The following is a 20,254-nucleotide window of genomic DNA, read 5'->3' on the forward strand; positions in this document are numbered from 1 at the left end:
CGTTCCACCACCAATCCTATCCCTTTGACCCCTCCCTTCCTTTTGCCCTATCTAAAGTTCTTCCATTCCTCCCATGCTCCCCGGCCCCCATCGCCATTATGAGTCAGCATCCTCATATCAAAGAAAACATTTGGCCTTTGGTTTTTTGAGATTGACTAACTTCACTTAGCATTATATTCTCCAACTCCATCCATTTACCTGCAAATGCCATGATTTTATTCTCTTTTAATGCTGAGTAATGTTCCATTGTGTATATATACCACAGTTTCCCTATCCATTCATCTACTGAAGGGCATCTGGGTTGGTTCCACAATTTAGCTACTGATGCACATGCATTTAAAAAAATTTTTTAGTTGTAGATAGACACACACTATCTTTATTTATTTTTATGTGGTGCTGAGGATCGAACCCAGTGCCTCACACATGCGAGGTAAGTGCTTTGCCATTGAGCTACAGCCCCAGCCCCTGATGCACATGCATTTTTAATACTAGTTGCAATCCATGATATTGATTTTACATAAAAACACAGTTAGAAAAATAGCATTAGATGAAGCTATTGTGAAATCGATTGTTGGTCAAATCTTTTATTTCATTACTAGTATTTGACTCCTGATTTTTATCTAATTATTAAGAGAGGTATGTTAAAAATCACATCAGACACAAATATCAGCTGGGTGCAGTGGCACACACTTATAATAGCAACGGCACAGAAGGCTGAGGCAGGAGGATTGCAAATTCAAAGCCAGCCTCAGCAATGGCAAGGCTCTAAGCAATTCAGTGAGACCCTGTCTCTAAACAAAATACAAAATAGGGCTGGGGATGTGGCTCAGCAGCCTAGTGCCCCTGAGTTCAATTCCAGGTAAGCTCCCCAACCCCCGAAAAAAAAGACAAAAAAATATCAGATAAACTAGACTGACAAAGTTAAACTCTCTTCTCTATAACTTACTACTCAGGCAACCCTGGGAAACTTACTTAACTCTCCTGCCTCCATTTCCATTTCCTATCATCTGTTAAGGATAACAGAAACTTATCTCCTAGAATTATTAAGATCAGATGAGTTAAAATATGTAAAGCTCTGAAATCAGTGCCTAGCACAAAGAAAGCATCCAATAAACATTAACTGTGACGATTTTTATTATTCTCCTGTTTTTATTTATTTATTTATTTATTTATTTTATTGTTGTTGTTGGGTTTTGTTTTGTTTTTTGGGCAATGCTGGGGATTGATCCTAGAGCCTAGTGCATTCGAAGCAATTGCTCTACCATGGAGATTCAGTATGCCGGCCTCTCCTTCTGAATTTCTATAAACATTTAACCACAGTCATTTTATTTTCTGAATCTGATAATTCTACTATCCAAAGATCTTGGTGACCTAATCTTGCAGGGTTTATTTGTTGCTGGTGTTTTGTTTGTTTTTCCCTTACTTATGTTGACTTGATTTTTTTGTGTGTGTGTCTGGTAATTTTTCTGTTTTCAGTCATTGCCCAGGATCAAGGATGCATTCCTCCAGAAAATATTCGGTCCTACTTTTGCTAAGCACTTCAAACCCAAAAGTACTTTAATGGAATGGGGTTTCTTAGATTGTGTGTAAATCAAATTTCAAACCAGTATGTAGGCAGGCTTATAAATTCAGATTCTTAGAAAGGTTCCTTTTTCTACTCAGAGCCAACACCAGAAATAAAGAAAGGTTTCTTGCAGATTCCTTTCCGTGGTACTGGGGATACAACAATAAACAAAGGAGACAAACCCCAAACAAAACAAAATTTTTAAAAATCCATCCTCAAGAATCCTGACTGAGCAAGTAGGGAAGTGGTAGGAAAAGAAGGTGAAGATGTTGGCTTGGTTCAGGTTACAGAGGGCCTTTTAATTTTTAATTACTTATTTATTCTAATTTGTTATCTATGACAGCAGAATGTAATTTAATTCACATTACACATACAGAATGCAATTTTTCAAGTCTCTGGTTGTACACAAAATATTTTCACACCATTCATGTCTTCATACATGTACTTAGGGTAATGATGTCCACCTCATTCCACCATCTTTCCTGCCCCCATGTCTCCTTCCTCCCCCCTCCCTTCCCTTTGCCCTATCTAAAGTTCCTCCATTCCTCCGAAGCTCCCATTATGAGTCAGCATCTTCATATTAAAGGAAACATTTGGCCTTTGGTTTTTTGGGACTGGCTTACTTCACTTAGCATAATATTCTCCAACTCCATCCATTTACCTGCAAATGCCATGATTTTGTTCTCTTTTAATGGTGAGTAATATTCCTATGTATATATATCCCACAGTTTCCCTATCCATTCATCTACAGAAGGGTATTATAGAAGGCCTTTTAATCACTGTGAGGACTGAGGACTTGGTTCTGGATGTAATGGGAAGTCACTGGAGGGTTTAGAACAGAGGAACAAATGACATAATTTACTATGTGTGTGTGTGATACTGGGGATTAAACCCAGTATTACTGAGCTACATCTCAGCCCTTTTTATTTTTCAAGACAGACAGGGTCTCACTAAGTTGCCCAGGCTGGCCTTGAATTTGTGATCCTCCTGCTTCCACCTCCTGAATAGCTGGGATTATAGCCCTGTGCCACTGTATGTGAAATGATTTACATTTGGGGAGTGGGGAGGGTACAGGGGATTGAACTCAGGGGCACTCAACCACTAAGCCACATCCCCAGACCTATTTTGTATTTTTTTTTTTTTTTTAGAGACAGGGTCTCACAAGTTGCTTAGCAACTCGCTTTTGCTGAGGCTGGCTTTGAACTGTTTCAGTCTCCTGAGCCACTGGATTACAGGCGTGCGCCACCATGCCCAGCTCCAGTGATTTACATTTTAAAGGAGTATTTTAGCTATTGTGTTGGAAAATTTAGGCATGAGGGATTATAACTGGAAGTAAGAAAAACAATTCTCCTGGAGACTTTGGCAGTATGTACTAAGACTGTTGCGGTACACATGGTTGATTAGAGATACACTTGAAGGCAGGGTTTCTAACAGGTTGGCTGTAGAAATTAGGGAACAAGGATGCTTTTTTTGTCCTGAACATGGGAGTGAATAGTGGTGCCATTGCCTCAGATGGAGTAGACAGGATAGTGTGTGTGGAGGGAACACATTTTGGACATGTTAAGTTTTATATTCCAAATAAACATTCAAGTGGAAATGTTATAATTATATGGGTATCAAACTCAAGAGAGAAATTATGGCTGAAAACATGAATTTGAAATCAGCGCACTGGGGCTGGGGATGTGGCTCAAGCGGTAGCACGATCGCCTGGCATGCGTGCGGCTCAGGTTCGATCCTCAGCACCACATACAAACAAAGATGTTGTGTCTGCCGAAAACTAAAAAATAAATATTAAAATTCATTCTCTCTCTTTCTCTAAAAAAAAATGAAATCAGCATATAAACTATATAGAAGAGAAACAAGTGAATGAGATCATCTAGAGGTTATGCTGTTTAATGATCTACTTGTGGATTTTTCCATTTTAACTAATTCAAGATGAATAATATTAAGCAATTAGCCAGGTGCAGTGGCGCATGCCTGTAATCTCAGTAAGGCAGGGGGATTCCAAGTTCAAGGCCCGTTTCAGCAATTTAGGGAAGCTCTTAGCATCTTAGTGAGACCCTTTCTCAAAATAAAAAGAGCTGTAGCTCAGTTATAAAGCATCCGTGGATTAAATCCCCATTACCAAAAAGGAAGGGAAAGGTAAACTGATTTCCTCACTTGCATGAACCACAGTTTGAATGCTCAAGTGCTATATGTGGCTAGTGGCTATTATATTGGACAGCACAGTTATAGAACTTCTCTGTCATCAAAAAAAGTTTTCTTGGAAGCACCAACCTAGAGCATAGAATAGAAAAAACAAGGATAAAAGCAGAAAGAAGCATAGATAGATGAATAATAGGGAGGGAAAGAAAAGAGGAAAGAGGGAGAAAAGGTCCAAAAATTGAAACCTTGAACATTACAAATTTAAAAGATGAAAAGATGAAGGGAGAGAATGAGTAAAGAAAACCAGAAAAGTAAATAATCATGGAGGCCAGAGAAAGACAGTTATTTTGAGGTAGAAATGATCAGCTGTAGGAAATAACTGCTGAGGAATCAAGTAAACTGATATCTGAAAACTGATGCATGTATTTGGTAAAATGGAGGTTTCTGGTAACCTTGAATGAGGCCAGAGTTTGAGTGGAGTGGGTTCCAGAAAGAAAGGGAACACTGGGATCTTTTCCAAGTTTTGTTATAAAAGGAAACAAAGGAATAGGTCTCTAGATAAGTCCATGAGAATAAGTGATAATTTTAGAAGAGCTCTTCTAGCATAACCTAAATGAAAGTTAAACACAGGAAAACCTTTTAGCACATTATTCAATTACAAAGCATAGTTTTAATTTATTATACTGTTTACACTTCAGAATTTTTCACCAAAGGTTTTGGAAAGTCCCAATCAGATGACTAGCTACTAATTTCTTTTCCTTTTATCCTTTTCTCTATGTAGAACTAAGAGAAAAAAACTGGAAAGATAAAAGCTAGATATTTGTGTCAGTGATTTTTTTTCAGATTGCAAATGTTTCAAGCTTATAATCCATATTTTAAAAATTATTTCACAGTCACAAAAATGTGGTAAATTTAAAAATGTGATTCTCATCTTGTCTCCTTTAATTTATGTAATCAAAAGTAGATTTTGGGTTTGGGGATTGGCTCAGTGATAGAGAGCTTACCCAGCATATATGAGGTCCTGAGTTCATTCCCCAGTACCATTAAAAAAGGGGGTTGGGGTGGGGTTGTAGCTCAGTGTTAGAGTGCTTGCCTAGCATGTATGAGGCACTGGGTTCAATTCTCAGAACCACATATACACTTCACAGAAGAAGAAATACAATTGGTCAACAAAATATATGAAAAATGTTCAACATCTCTAGCAATTAGAAAAATGCTAATTAAAACTACACTGAGGGGCTGGGAATATAGCTCAGTTGGTAGAGCGCTTGCCTCACATGCACAAGGTCCTGGGTTCAACCCTCAGCACCACAAAAAAAAAAAAATTACACTGAGATTTTATCTCACTCCAGTCAAAATGACAATTATTAAGAATAGAAGCAACTTTAAATGTTGGTGAGGATGTAGGGAAAAAGGTACATTCATACATTGCTGGTGGGACTGCAAATTGGTGCAAACACTACAGAAAGCAGTATAGATATTCCTCAGAAAACTTGGAATGGAATCACCATTTGACCCAATTATCCCGCTCCTCTGTTTATACCCAAAGGACTTAAAATCAGCATACTACAGTGACATGGTCACCCCAATGTTTATAGAAGCTCAATTCACAATAGCTAAACTATGGAACCAGTCTAGGTGCCCTTCAACAGATTAACAGATAAAGAAAATGTGGTATATATACACAATGGAATATTACTCGGTCATAAAGAAGAAAGTATGGCATTTGCCAGTAAATGGACAGAACTAGAGAATAGATACTAAGTGAAATAAGCCAATCTCAAAAAATCAAAGGCCAAATGTTTTCTCTGATATGCAGATGCAAATTCACAATAAGGGGGTGGGTTAGGGAAGAAAAGAAGTACTTCTGATTAGACAAGGGGGAATGAAGGCAGGGGTGGGGGGGAATGGGAATATGAAAGAGTAGAATGAATCGGACATTACTATCCTTTGTGCATATTTGATTACATGACCAATGTAATTCTACATCGTATACGATATTTATAACATGTACAATATGTATAATATGTATGTATCATATAGTATAATATGTCAAAATACATTCTACTATCATGTATAACTAATAAAAACAAATATTTTAAAGCATACTATTTTAAAAAAATTTTTTTTTCTTTCAGAAATAGAGATATTCTGGCACATTTCTCCCCGTAGAAATATCTGACCAAATCAGCACCGAAAGATAGTCTCCTAGAAACAAGTTTTGCTGCTACCAACACCCCACCCCCCATCCCAACAACAAAGTTTATTAAGTTTCCTGAATTAAAAAATTCCAAGAGCTTTCACCTTTTAATTGAAATGGGGGAAAAAGAACCCAACAAAAATCTGATATATAAAACTATTTGAAATAAAAACAATAAAATAGAACATTTCAGTTTCGGTATCTTCATATTATTTTTTGAATGACTCTAGAGATACAACATTTAAATCTATTTTATGTATTTATTTTTATTTTTGGTACCAGGGATTGAACCCAGGGGCACTTAGCCACTCTGCAACATCCTCAGTCCTTTTTATTTATATTTTTTTAAAATTCTGAGACAGGGTTTCACTAAGTTGCTGAGGCTGGCTTTGAACTCATGATCATCCTGCCTCAACCTACCGAGCTGCTGGGATTACAGGCATATACCATCAAAAATAACTATACTTTTAACATTTTTAAATTCATGATAAAAACTATAAAATATTTTGTACTGACAAATGAGCAGAACTATGTAAAACAAAAAAGGGGTATAAAGTTGAACTTCTTAGATTATATATTCTCTCTGGATACAATACACAAGTATGATAAGTAATTTAAATGTAAATTTTGAGTATAAAGAAACTGGGTTTTGGAAGACCTGTTACTTACCATATAAACTGTTATCAATCTCAATATTTTCAGACATTATGGAATTATTTGTGCTATAACTCAGACCAAGAACCATTTGAAGATCTGAGAGATTCAGTCGTGCTGTTAGTTCACCACTTTTATCTCCAACCTACAATCACAAGCACATATATTTTATAGTACTATTTAAAGACAAAGAATGATGACTAATTGAAAATGTTGTGACCCTAAAACTAGAAGAAAATATAAAGAAGTGAAAATAGCTATATTAGAATTATGAGACTATTAATGAATGCAATGGGTATCTCAATCATTTTGTGAGTTTTTTGGTACCAGGGGTGCTTACCCATTGAGCCACATCCCCAGCCCTTTTTATGTTTTATTTTGAGACAGGATCTTGCTAAGTTGCTTAAGGCCTTGCTAAGTTGCTGAATTACTGGCTTTTAACTTGCAATCCTCCTGCCTCTGCCTCCGAAGCTGCTGCAATTACCGGCATGTACTAACACACCTGGCTTTTTAAAAGAATGTAGAAAAAAAACAGCAAATTTAAAAAATATCACAATAGGACAATTAACTATAGTCTATTTATTCTTTATGTCTCTAAATATTAGACTGCTCTAATTCTTTAGGATTACATTAAATAATGTAGGTTATTTATGCCATATTAACTTAGCATCACATGACAAATTTTCCTTAAAATATTTTATTTTTATACTACAATAGTGAATTTTATTCATCTAGTACTATATATTATGTAGTTACTTTTATATATATTATCTCTAATAATAACAATTTGCAAGGTAGTATTATTATTATTTTAAGATGACAGAAATGAGGCTCAGAAAAGGTTTCCAGGTCAATTAGCCAGCTAGTGGCAAAAGTATAACTGGAATCAGTTCTTGATTTTAAACACCTTGCTTTTTCTTAAATACCATCCTATGTTTCTTAAATAGAGGTGGGGCTAGGGAGGGAGCATATTTTAGTAATGTGCTCCTATTTCCCCATGCCTGTCCTTACCTTCCAGTTTTCCTACATCAAGGTGAACACAAACTACCTCAGATCTCTATCTCAAAATGCTTTGTGGATGCCAAGAAAACAGTGTATAATCAAACTTATTATTCAGTCATATAGAGCAATCTGAAGAAATAATAAGATTCCCTCCCCCGCCACTGATTTGTAAATTTCAACAGTACAGATAGAATTTTTTTTTCTATTTCATACCTCTCTTGAAATTTCCAAGTGCTTTTCAGCAAAATGCATTGCTTGATCATGATTTCCTAGAGCTGTGTATGCATTTCCTAAGCTCCAACATGCTCTTCCTTCACCAATTCTAAAACAATTCAAAGCCAACATGTAGTTATCTGAAAAGAGGTCTGTGTATAGAATAAAAATGATCTAGCAATAGTATAAATAATGCTTTGTCTTTCATATTAAGAATGTACTATTGAGATATTAGAATACCCAGGTAATACAAAACTCAAGAATCAAATACTATTCCAGTCAAGAATACTGGAAAACATGCTTTTTAAACATGCAATGCACTATAAAATAATAAAATCTCAAGAGTTAAGTCTTCTAGTCCAACTGCTCACTTTTCTTTCTCTAGTGGCCTTACCAGGTAACCATTCAGTACATGTTTGAGCAGCAAGGAAAGTAAACTCCATGACCTCTTGAGCTACCTACCATACTTCACTCTGAACAACTGTAATGAAAAGTTCTTTCCAATACAGAGGCAAAAATCTCTCTTAATGCAAACATCACAGACAAAAGGCTAACACAGATAAGTCGTTGGCCTTTGGTCTGTGATATTTGCATTAACACAGAGTCACTAACATTTAAAAAGCAGAAAATACAACACAGGACTTCCAGCTTCTTCTGAAAAAAAGGGGAGGATCTGGACATGATACCCTCCTTTCTGTCTGGTACTGATTGGCTGGGGTTGAGCAGCAGCTGCCCCTGGACAGTGGGCATTTATCCAAGTTCACCAAACTTCCCACACTGATCTAGTCAGGAGAACTTCACAGGAGGCAGGTCACTGACCCTGCTCAGGGGCACATGCAATCAGACTAATTTACAAGCTGGCCTTCAATACAGAAGATACATGAAATAGAAAATTCCTTAAAAAGGAAACAAATGGAAAAAAAATTCTTGGAATTCAATAATGCATCTAAATTTTGCCTTAACTGTAGTAAAAGGGCGAATAACTTACCTATCTTTCAGCTCTTGAGCAATTGCTAAATGCTTCAGATGATAATCAATGGCCTTCTCATAGTCCTGAAGTAAAGTATATGTGTTTCCAAGGCTATAACAGGACTGTGCTTCTACAGCTCTGTCTTTAAGTTGTCGAGCCAATAGTAGTGTCTTCCTAAAAGAGGAAGTTAATTTTCACTTAATGATGTTTAGTTTTAGCTATTATAATAAAACAAAACTCATTTTTTCTCTCTACTGTTTTCTGCTGCTTTTCAAGTACATTTGTTTTAGAGCCAAATATTTCAAACCTTTTCATCACTTTTAAACAAACTAAAATGTTTTTGAAATACAAAAATCAGATTCAGACTTTCAGAATAAACTTACTCCTCACAATTCACCAAAGTAAAGGAGTAATGAAACATGAGATCAAGTGCTGCTAAAGACTGGCAGTACTTTTAACATTGAAAAAATCTTTCCCCTTTATACTGGCAATAACTTAAACATTTTTTTTTCATATAACATCTGTTTTCAATCATACTTCTGACCTTACATTTTGTCAAAATTTTAAATATTTGGGTAAAATTAGTATGTGTAAGTCATTTGTCACTGTTTTATAAAAAATACTGGATATTTCACTTAAATACTACCCAGATTATGTTACCAGGCCTTCTTTTTTTTTAATAATTTTTTTTAAAGAGAAAGAGGGGGGGGAGGGGGAAGAGAGAGAGAATTTTTTAATATTTATTTTTCAGTTTTTGGTGGACACAACATCTTTATTTTATTTTTATGTGGTGCTGAGGATCGAACCCAGTGCCCCGTGCATATCAGGGGAGCGCGTTACCGCTTGAGCCACATCCCCAGCCCTTACCAGGCCTTCTTTACCCAGATTGTACCTAACATTCTGGTATTGTCACCAAGAAGCTAACATAAAGCAGTCAAGAGCACGGATCCTAGCTGGCTGCAGCAGCATGTGTCGGTAATCCCAGTGATTTGGGAGGCTGAGGCAGGAAGATTATGAGTTCAAAGCCAGCCTCAGCAACTTAGTGAGGCCCTGAACAACTTGGTGAAACCCCATCTCAAAATAAAACATGAATTGGGCTGGGAGGATGTGGCTCAGTAGTTAAGCACCCCTAGATTCAATCCCTGGTACCCCCCGCCCAAAAAAAAAAAGCATGGATCCTACCATTAGACTATCTAGGTTCAAATCCTACCTTTGCCAGTTGTGTAATTTAGGACAAGTCACTCAACCTCTCTGAGTATCAATTTCCTCCCACTGGATTCTTTAAAAATACAATACAAATCAATCACTGTGTCTTTGGTTCAGCAAACTGTATTCTGCCTGAGGTCTGAATGAGCTTTCAAACCCAACTAAGGAAAACCCCAAACAATATAGAAGGCATAGACTAGGCAACTTGAAGCAATTTAAATTTTGCTGCCATCTATGTTTCAAGCCTACTGACTGATTAGAAAGACCCTGCTGCAGAAGAAGCTGGGACTGTCAACCCCCAGGCAGATGAATGGGGTCCCAGCCCACTGAGAATCAAAATTGGGCAGAAAGAGGTGGGAAGAAGACTGCTGAGAAGGTGGGGTGAGAGGGAAAACTAAGTGAGATCTGGTGGACATGAGGGGGTATTTTTGTTACCAGGCCTTCTTCAGCCTCTCCTCCAACACATAAGTGGGTGAAATAAGATATACTCACCATACATGGTAAAATGGGTTTAAGACTTGGAAATTTAGAATTTCATTTAAAAATAACTAGTTTTGGGGCTGGGGATGTGGCTCAAGAGGTAGCGCGCTCGCCTGGCATGTGTGCGGCCCGGGTTCGATCCTCAGCACCACATACAAACAAAAACTAAAAAAATAAATATTAAAAAATTCTCTCTCCCTCTCTCAAAAAAAAAACTAGTTTTAAAAATAAAATCTAATAAAAATAAAAGGGGTCGTACTGGGACTATTAAATCTTAGGTATAATATTATTTATTGAGCCCTGTGTGCCAGGTACCATGCTAAGAGTTTAATACATTTTTCATTCACTCCTCAGCAATTCACAAATCAAAGTATTGACATCTTCTATTACACATGAAGGAACTGAGGCTTGGAAGCCCAGGGTCCTGCTGCGAGTATGTAGCTAAATGAAGCTTTAAACCCAAAGCCTTGGGAGGGAAAGGGAGAGAGAGAAGGGAAATTGCATGGAAATGGAAGGAGACCCTCATTGTTATACAAAATTACATATAAGTGGATGTGAGGGGAAAGGGAAAAAAAAAACAAGGGAGAGAAATGAATTACAGTAGATGGGGTAGAGAGAGAAGATGGGAGGGGAGGAGAGGGGGGATAGTAGAGGATAGGAAAGGCAGCAGAATACAACAGTCACTAGTATGGCAATATGTAAAAATGTGGATGTGTAACTGATGTAATTCTGCAATCTGTAAACGGGGTAAAAATGGGAGTTCATAACCCACTTGAATCAAATGTATGAAATATGATATGTCAAGAGCTTTGTAATGTTTTGAACAACCAATAATAAAAAATAAATGATAAAAAAATAAACCCAAAGCCTATGATTTAAAGGACTACATAACTACTCATTTGATATTTAGCTGCAGAAATATTAGACTAACTTGTAGTATTCAGAAGCAGTTTCAAATTCACCAAGAAAAATATATGCATTTCCAAGGTTACTATATGCTCTTCTTTCAGCAGCTTTATCTCCAAATTCTTTTGCAATAAGGAGGCGCTGAAAAAAAAAAGTTTAATTAGATATAGTCATAATAAAACTGCAAAATATTCTAACTCAAGTTAGAACTTTGATGGATGAAATGATCAGACTCCAGGATCTTTTGTTTATACCTGCTCATGAGATATAACTGCATCCCTGAAGTTGCCAAGGAGATAATGTGTATTTCCAAGATTTCCAAAGGCTCGTCCTTGGGCTGCTCGGTCACCCAAAGCAGTTACTAATGATAGGTTTTCCCTAAGTGATAACAAACAGTGGTTTAAAAAAAAAATCAGTTTGGAAAGAAGTTCTTATTGTTCAATTTACAAATCTAGTTATGTCAAAAGAAGAATTTAAATCAGTTTGAAAAGAAGTTCTTATTGTTCAATTTACAGATATAACTAATTGTATCAAAAGAAGAATTTAAGCTTATAGCTATGATATTTTTAATACATTTATAATGGAGGATAATTACAGGGGTTAGCTGGAAACACTCCAATTTAGACTAACCATTGATATTTCTTGTTTTTGCCACTAAGGGGCACTGGTCTGCAGTTTAAATGAAAACTGCAGATTACTAATACAACACTCATATTTAAGCAATTGATTTGATGATTTATTTTTATTTGCTAGTCCATAATTTTAAAATCTTTATTTTATTATTTTTATTTTTTATTGATTTTTAAAAAAAATAAATGACAGCGAAATGCATTACAATTCTTATTGCATGTATACAGCACAATTTTTCATATCTCTGATTGTATATAAAGTATGTTGACACCAATTCGTGTCTTCATACATGTACTTTGGATAATGATGTCCATCACATTCCACCATCCTTGATAATCCCCTGCCCCCTCCCTTTCCCTCCCACCTCTCTGCCCTATCTAGAATTCATCTATTCCCCCCATGCTCCCCCTCCCTACCCCATTATGAGTCAGCCTCCTTATATCAGAGAAAATATTTGGCATTTAATTTTAATGCTATTAAACTAGAATTCATTAAATGTATTGTTAGTTATTTTGGGATTGGCTGACTTCACTTAGCATTATCTTCTCCAATGCCTAAAACTTACTACTGGGTAAAGAACGTGTAGTGTACCCCTGGCCAAGATGGGCCCTATCTTCATCAGCCATACTCACTCATAAAAATCCACAGCTGCCTGCAGAGCACTTCTTACTTCTTCCGGAAATTCTCCAACATCCTGGGGACCAGGGCAACCAAAACTCTTCCCTTTGGCATGATACACATTTCCAAGATTGTAAAGTGCTCTTGCCTCTCCCACCTACATGAAGACATCAGCAAAGTTGACATTTAAACAGAGACTGGGTATTGATAATGCTTACTACATATATTTGTAATAGACTTGGGTAGAAATTTCTACATTGGTCATCCATATGAAATCAAACAATTACTTATGAAAAGGCTTTCTATTTACTGTATTTAAAAAATTTTATTGTCTTCTTTTCACTTCTATTTGTCTATGAATATTTTTTCTTTTTCTTTTTTTTTTTTTTTTGCGGGAGCGGGGGTGTGTGTGCCAGGGATTGAACTCAGGAGCACTCAACCACTAAGCCACATCCCCAGCCCTAAGCACTGAGTTGCTTAGTGCCTCGCTTTTGCTGAGGCTGGCTTTGAACTCGTGATCCTCCTGCTTCAGCCTCCCCTCACTGGGATTACAGGTGTGCACCACCATGCCTAGCTGAATATTTTCTTTTTTACATAAACTACAGTATAAACAATATTAAGACACAAAGCAATTTCATTGAAACTCTTTGGCACTTGGCCTATTATCAACTGTTCTCTCATTACCTTGTCATTAAGCTCTCTGGAAATATCCAGATGTCGCTGACAACAAACTATAGCTTCATCAAAATTCCCAAGAACTTTTAAGGTGTTTCCCAGATTGCCACTAGCTTTGGCTTCTCCCAACTGGTCTCCAATAGTCCTGGGAGTGAAGAGAGAGAAGCAAATGGTGTTAATATAAATGGTGTTAAAATGTAAAGCAGCCTGAGTACAGGTTTCCTAGAGGACAACAGACATGCAAGAAAAAGCTATTAGCCTTGAAACCTACTTTAAATAAAAATTTGAAACTTAACATTTCTCAATTTAAATTAATTTTCATTCACTTAACTAAACTCTAGGGTCATTTCATTACTATTTATTCATTTAATTAAACTCTGTGCTTAGCCTAAACATTAGTTTTCAAAAATCAATGCTATTAAACTAGAATTTATTAAATGTATTGTTAGTTTTTCTTTAATTGACTGGAAATTTTTTAAAGTAACAGTTATTTTAGGGAGGAAGAATATTAAGAAACTTAAGTTAATTACCTTGCAAGAGTTAAATCATGATGGTGGTATTCCAATGCTTTGGCATAATCATGCAAATAGAAATAAGCATTACCCAGCTGGCTGTAAATAGCACTAAGTGTTTTAAGGTCTTCAGTTCCAACTTGAACTGCAGCTTCAAAAAATGACACACCAGCACGGCAGTCTCCTGATTTACACAGCCGTTCCCCTTCCAAGGCCAGCTCTAGGCAAGAAGCTTCCATTCTACAAAATTATATAGGACAGACATTTACAACACAACTACTACATCACAGCGTTTTTAACTTCCAGTAATATAATTTACACATGGACTATGTGACTACTCTTACTCAAACTAGTTACCTAATTGAAGCATATAGACATTACTGATAAAACAGCAGTTATACAGCAAGAGCTTATTTGTTTATTTAAATTTCTGAGGCTCAGCAGTCTGTTATAATGGACAGCTAAATATCTTCATATGGAGCTCATTTTAATTGGCCAATCTGAACCAACCCACTCTTTACCAGTGAAAGAACCTAAAGCAGTGTTTCCTAAATTACTGAATTGTGGCAGACCAATGGACTTCTTGAGAGTTTGGGAAGAATACAGAGTGCCTGAGAAGGTGAGGGGCTATAATTAATACCATACTTTATCCAGATATCCAGGTAACCCATTCATCTGCTCATCAACCCCACCAACTGTCCATCCAAATACTCTCCCTTTCTGTCTTACATACACTCTCCTTCCTTTTTGTATCACACAAAACCACCTATATTCTAAAAAAAATAGAGGAGCAAAATATCTTAATCTTTATGGCACACTTTCACAAAAGAACTAAGTGTTAAGAAATTTGTTAGTCTGAAAGCAATAATTTAATGATATGCAGAAATTCTAATCCCCAAAGTCTATCCCTGAATTGAAAACATCATAAAAGCTGAGTTACTGTAAATATATCTGTGAGGAAAAAAACACCATACTTCTGATTCTAATTCTAAACTTCAGATGGTGACCTTCACCAAAGTTGTCACTGTGTTTCTTCAGCATCTTTATGACTTTTCCATTTGTTTTTTGGGATTGGGTTTTTTTTTTTTTTTTTTTGGTTGGGAGTGTGTATAGTTTTTCACTTTCTTTTTTTCAGGGAAGAGGATTAAACCTAGAACCTTGCACGTGCACTCTGCCACCAACCTACCTCCCCACCAAGAGTTACACATTTTTACATATTTGTCATTAGAAATTCCAACTAGAACTCTACTGGCTACACACAGTCCTCCAACTCCATGGATAAAGACGAAAAATTAAAAAGACGAAAAGTTATTTCAGTAATGCCTGAAACAGTCTAAAACTCCCTCAGTTATTGTTAATTCTGAGATATATTATGACTCTAGTACATTTTATTAGAAAAGAAGTCAATATTCTGGCAAAATCCTCAACTCAATCAAAATAGGGCAGGCTAGCTTATGAATTCTTTAGATCATCATTAAATAGTAATGGAGAAAGTAATTCATATCCTCTCTGTAACTATGATAGAATTACTTAATTTATTTACCAGTTGGGTTGAAAATAAAGAACATACCTAAATGTGGAAGACGAATTAGGAGGGCTAAGGATGTAGCTCAGTGGTGGGCCACTTGTGTAGCCCTAGGTTTGATCCCCAGCACCACACACATGACAAGCTCTCCATGAAAATATATATCACATACAAAGTTTCTTCTACTCATCTGATGGCCTAACTGTATAATCAAAGAAACTATTTATGATATCTATAAATATTACTATCCTTGATTGAAATGTTTTCATTTTTGCTAATAATGGATTGAATATTTTAGGTATGATTCCTAAGTTTCTGTACAAGTCCTTGTTATTTCCATTTCTTTAAAAAATATTTTCTTAAACTTTTATTCCACAATAGATTTGACCTTCACAACTTTCTTTACCTCCTTAATTTTGGTTTCTTGTGTTCACAGCACCATTAGTGGAGAGAAACAGGATTAAAATTCTGATGCTACATCACTTTAAAAGAGTTAATAACAGCAATTATGACCAAATATGACTCTCCCCTCAAAAGACATACATGCTATTTCAGAATAAATGATAGGATTCAGGACTTAAAATCCAAAACAAGAGTACTCTCCATCTCCCCAATATGAAATCTCCTCTCATAAACCTTAGCTCTATCTTCTATGTGTTCTAACTGGGCATAGGCCTTTTCCATCACCAGTCCTTACTCCAATAAACAATTTTCATCCATTCAATTTACCATGTATATCCAGCTATTCCAGTTTATTCTGTGAAAGAAAAAGTAGCATAAATTATCTAGATTTAAATTTTACATGGCAACTGAGTTTTAAACGTGATCTTAACACATATCAAATTTAATTTTCAAAATAGCTCTGAGATAGGTATAATTACAGAAGGGGAAATTGATGCTCAGACAGGTTAAGTGACCTGATTAAGATCTGGTAATGGCAAAGTTGAGAAATGAAATTTTTTTCTTTGTGTCTGAATCCAGTGCTCTTTCTACAATATTATCTCAAACTATTCTTCAGAAAATAATATAACTCATAACTACATTTATCTAGTAAGTTAAAGAATTCAATACCAAAATTTTACCTTCTTTACAATTATATTTCCTTTGCACAAAAAGCTTTGTGCAACCATTTCAGTTTTACAACAACATTAAAGTGTTAAAATGATTATCATACATAGTAATAAGTATGACATGTCCCAAATAAATAAAGAACTAGAGAAGCTAGCATAATGAACCAATGATGTATCCATCTTTCAAGGTCAGCAATTACCAACATGTATCATACTATCAATATAAATTTCTTTTTTTTTTTTTAAAGAAAGAAAGAGGGGGGAGAGGGAGAGGGAGAGAGAGAGGGAGAGAGGGAGAGAGAGAGGGAGGGAGGGAGGGAGGAAGGGAGGGAGAATTTTTTTAAAAATATTTATTTTTTAGTTTTCAGCAGATACAACGTCTTTGTTTGTATGTGCTGCTGAGGATCGAACCCGGGCCGCACTCATGCCAGGCGAGCGCGCTACCACTTGAGCCACATCCCAAGCCCTATCAATATAAATTTCATCCTCATTCCTCCAACCCAGATTATCTGGAAGTACATTCCAGAGAGATGAGTCTTTTTGGGGGGAGAAAAATACTATAATACCATTATCACACCTAAATAATTAATAATTCCTTAAAATCAATCATATAGGGCTGAGAGTAGAGCTCAGCAGGAGAGCATCACAGAGGACTTGGGTTAGATCCCTAGCACCACAAAAATATTAATAATCATAATCATAAAAATAATATCTGCTGGATGTGGTGGCACACACCTATAACCCTAAAAACTTGGCAGACTGAGGCAGGAGGATAGTAAACTTGAGGCCAGGCTGTCTCAAAATAAAAAGGGTTGGGGCTATAGCTCGGTGGTAAAGTGCCCCTGGGTTCACCCCCTTTCAATAAGTTTTTGAAAAGTTTAGAAACGAATTCCATTAGTTATCAGCATCTACCTTCCCAAATAGGTGCAAAATATTTCATAAAGCATTCTGGTATCCCTCAGAAAGTTTCTTAGTGTTCAAGGATATATTCAATTACAAAATTACAAACTCATCATACCATGGAAACTCCTTCAGGGATAGATGAGGACCTCTACAATGAAAGAACCAATGGATAAAACACACTATGCTAGAGTAGAAGGGTAACTTATACTAGGTCATGATCTAATATAAAGAGCTCAAATCATTATTCACAATTATACAACAATGCAATCAATATATGGCTGGATCTTAAGAACACTGATGAAGCCAGGGATTTGTTGGGGATATTCTTTCTAATTAAAAAAAAAAAGTTACAGATTTTTAAGTTTCCCTTGATGAAGTCCCATAGCAGCAATGTGCAACCATGTATGACCTGTGCTGTATCATGGCAAAAGGACAAATCTAAGATCCTCCTATAGGAAGAGGTACAATCCATTCCTCCTTAAGCACACCATTCTTCGAAATGTTCAAAACGCAGAAAACATCTTAGTGGTTCATATGAGTTATGTCCAATAAAGTTCAATGGACATGTATCAGACAATATGCTAAGCATAAAGGTTGCCTTGTGGAGCTAACAGTCAAAGAGAGCGGCAAAGAGGTAAAAACATACTGAATTTTAATGTAGTTGGTGCTAACAAACAGATGTGCAAAGGCAAAATGTGAGCACAGGGAGGGTCAAACTATGGCATTTAGAAATGGTTTCCAGGAGGAGATAACCTCTGAGCTGAATCTTAGATATTCAGTAGAATTAGTTAAAGAAAGAAATGGGAAGGGAATTCAGGTGATGGAGTGTAGCATTAAATGAAAGCAAAGCCCTGAGATAGTGTAACATGAGACAGTGTAACATGCAAAGAAACAGCTCAAATACAAGGTGGAGAATGGCAGAAAATAAAGTCTATGGAACAGGTAGAAGTCAAGTAATGGAAGATCTTGTATATTATGGTAAGCCTAGGTCTGCCCTACAGGTGATTAAGGTCACCTTGGGCATTAAGCAGAGAGGATGCATGGTTAGCTCTTTAGACTGAGCCCTCTTCCAAGAGGATAAGAATGGAAAACAAGGCAGTCTGGAGGGAAGATCCTGGAGACCTGAACTACAGCAATAGTGGAGAGGATGCAGATGAACAGATGAACATGACAAACATTTAAGGCAGTCAAAACTGTTAACACCTCATGATGGATACAGAGAGTGAGAAGGAAGGCTCAGGTTTTAAGAAAATTGTCCTAAAGGAAAGGGTGAAGGCATTTGATATTAAAAGCTCATCTTATATTGAATATCTTCCATTCTTCACTTGAATTTTTTAAAATTTTTAACAGAAATGTCTTTACCTTGACCATATAAACTTCCTTGGCATGATGGCCTAACATGAACAATCTACTCCACAAGATGATCTCTTCACTCCTTCCTAAACATACGTTAAGGAATCTAAGATTTCGTAGCAAAACACCTTCACTCCTAGATTCTGAATTTTACTCATTGATACAAAATTCCCGTGTCTGTTTCATTAACTTGTAATAGTTTTGATAAACAATTAACTATTGGGCTGGGTTTGTGGCTCAGCGGTAGAGTGCTCGCCTAGCATATGCGAGGCCCTGGGTTCAATCCTCAGCACCACATAAAAATAAAAAATAAAGATATTGTGTCTATCTACAACTAAAAAATAAAATATTAAAAAAAGAATTACCTATTATGCAATCACCTTACTAAATCATTGTTTGTTTTTATTTTATGGTTTGGACAGAACTTCCAGAATAAATGTTAAACAATAATGATAGTACATATATGCTTACTTTGTTCCTATTATATCAGAAACATCACTAATATGTTATCACTAAATGTTAAACTGTCTATAGATTGGTCATGTTTAGAACATACCCACCCTTTCGAATTTCATTCAATACTCATTTGTTTAAAAAGGCATTTATGAGAGATTGCCATTTAAAAATTATAACACAACAGACTGGTCCTTTAGCTGGCAACATAAAAAAGCCATCTTTTATCCTCCAAATATTTAAAATATACTCAATGTTAATATTTGTGTTGCATAAAAATTATAAAATATAAAGTAACTACTCATAAACTCTTTCAGAGAACACTAATGAACAAACTATAGTACATAATGGGTCTCTGCTATCATTTTCCTATAGAAAATGTACAAAAACTTGAAACCATCCCAACAAAAAGAAAACATTGCTTACAGAAGATACTGTTACTGGTATATTTTGAATATTTTCAAATTGAAATAAATTCAGAGTTCATGTTTAAGGACTAAAAGTCATCCACTAAGAAAGGAATAGTCTTACCTGTAACGAACATGAAAAGAATGGTCTTCCCTCATGCTTATCAAATTTTCCTCCATCGAGTCATATTATAAGCTGAGTAAAATATAAAATTATTTTATTTTGTGCCAATCCAGTTCTTTACAATGTAGAATTGTTCGCAGAACATTGTCCAGTTAGTATATTAATAAGTTGGTGTTAATACATCCTAAGCGCCTGCTTCTTCTTTATTAATAGTGAAAGGAGGTCAATGTCAGACAGCTTAAAGGTTCAAAATATATCCCAAATCCTTGTATCTCTGGCCCTTTCAGCAGCACTTCAGCAACATTTCTGCAAAAGGAATACAAGATGCTTTGCTTGAAGTCCCATTTTCAAAGAATAACCTAAAGTAACCCTATGCTGTACATAATCACACAGTTAACTCCACAGACTGCTGTAATGTCAATCACTAGAGTAAACAGCAGAGGGCTTAACTGTCACCATGGAGATTCTAAATAAGGATATGAATATAAGAGATTTGTTTGAAAACTGCAATTTAGTTTTTAAAACTGGTTTAAAGTACAACTTTTTTTTTAATGGTACTGTGGACTGCATCCAGGGGTGCTTCACCACCGAACTACCTCCCCAGTCCTTTTTATTTTGAGACAGAGTCTCACTAAATTATTCAG

General features: G+C 36.0%; 1 protein-coding gene across 4 annotated transcripts in view; it reads right to left on the reverse strand.

Moving 5' to 3' along the window:
• Positions 1-20,254, reverse strand: part of Gpsm2 (G protein signaling modulator 2) — a 50,442-nt gene that overhangs the window by 18,060 nt on the left and 12,128 nt on the right. For 2 of the 4 annotated variants that reach the window (XM_046467142.2, XM_046467145.2), the window contains exons 2-10: positions 19,611-19,916; positions 13,794-14,015; positions 13,273-13,408; positions 12,603-12,745; positions 11,595-11,718; positions 11,366-11,481; positions 8,767-8,922; positions 7,779-7,887; positions 6,579-6,708 (exon numbers count right to left, since the gene is read on the reverse strand). In XM_046467142.2, coding sequence (XP_046323098.1) covers positions 6,579-6,708; positions 7,779-7,887; positions 8,767-8,922; positions 11,366-11,481; positions 11,595-11,718; positions 12,603-12,745; positions 13,273-13,408; positions 13,794-14,015; positions 19,611-19,666 — 1,192 coding nt within the window. In that variant the 5' untranslated portion in view covers positions 19,667-19,916. The remainder of the gene's footprint in view (positions 1-6,578; positions 6,709-7,778; positions 7,888-8,766; positions 8,923-11,365; positions 11,482-11,594; positions 11,719-12,602; positions 12,746-13,272; positions 13,409-13,793; positions 14,016-19,610; positions 19,917-20,254) is intronic. The other 2 variants (XM_046467143.2, XM_046467144.2) reach the window with 2 other exon arrangements.

This window comes from Marmota monax, unplaced genomic scaffold, assembly GCF_021218885.2.
Source record: "Marmota monax isolate L192 unplaced genomic scaffold, Marmota_monax_Labrador192_F-V1.1 WCK01_AAM20220418_F8-fsc00181, whole genome shotgun sequence".
In the NCBI taxonomy this organism is placed as follows: Eukaryota; Metazoa; Chordata; class Mammalia; order Rodentia; family Sciuridae; genus Marmota; species Marmota monax.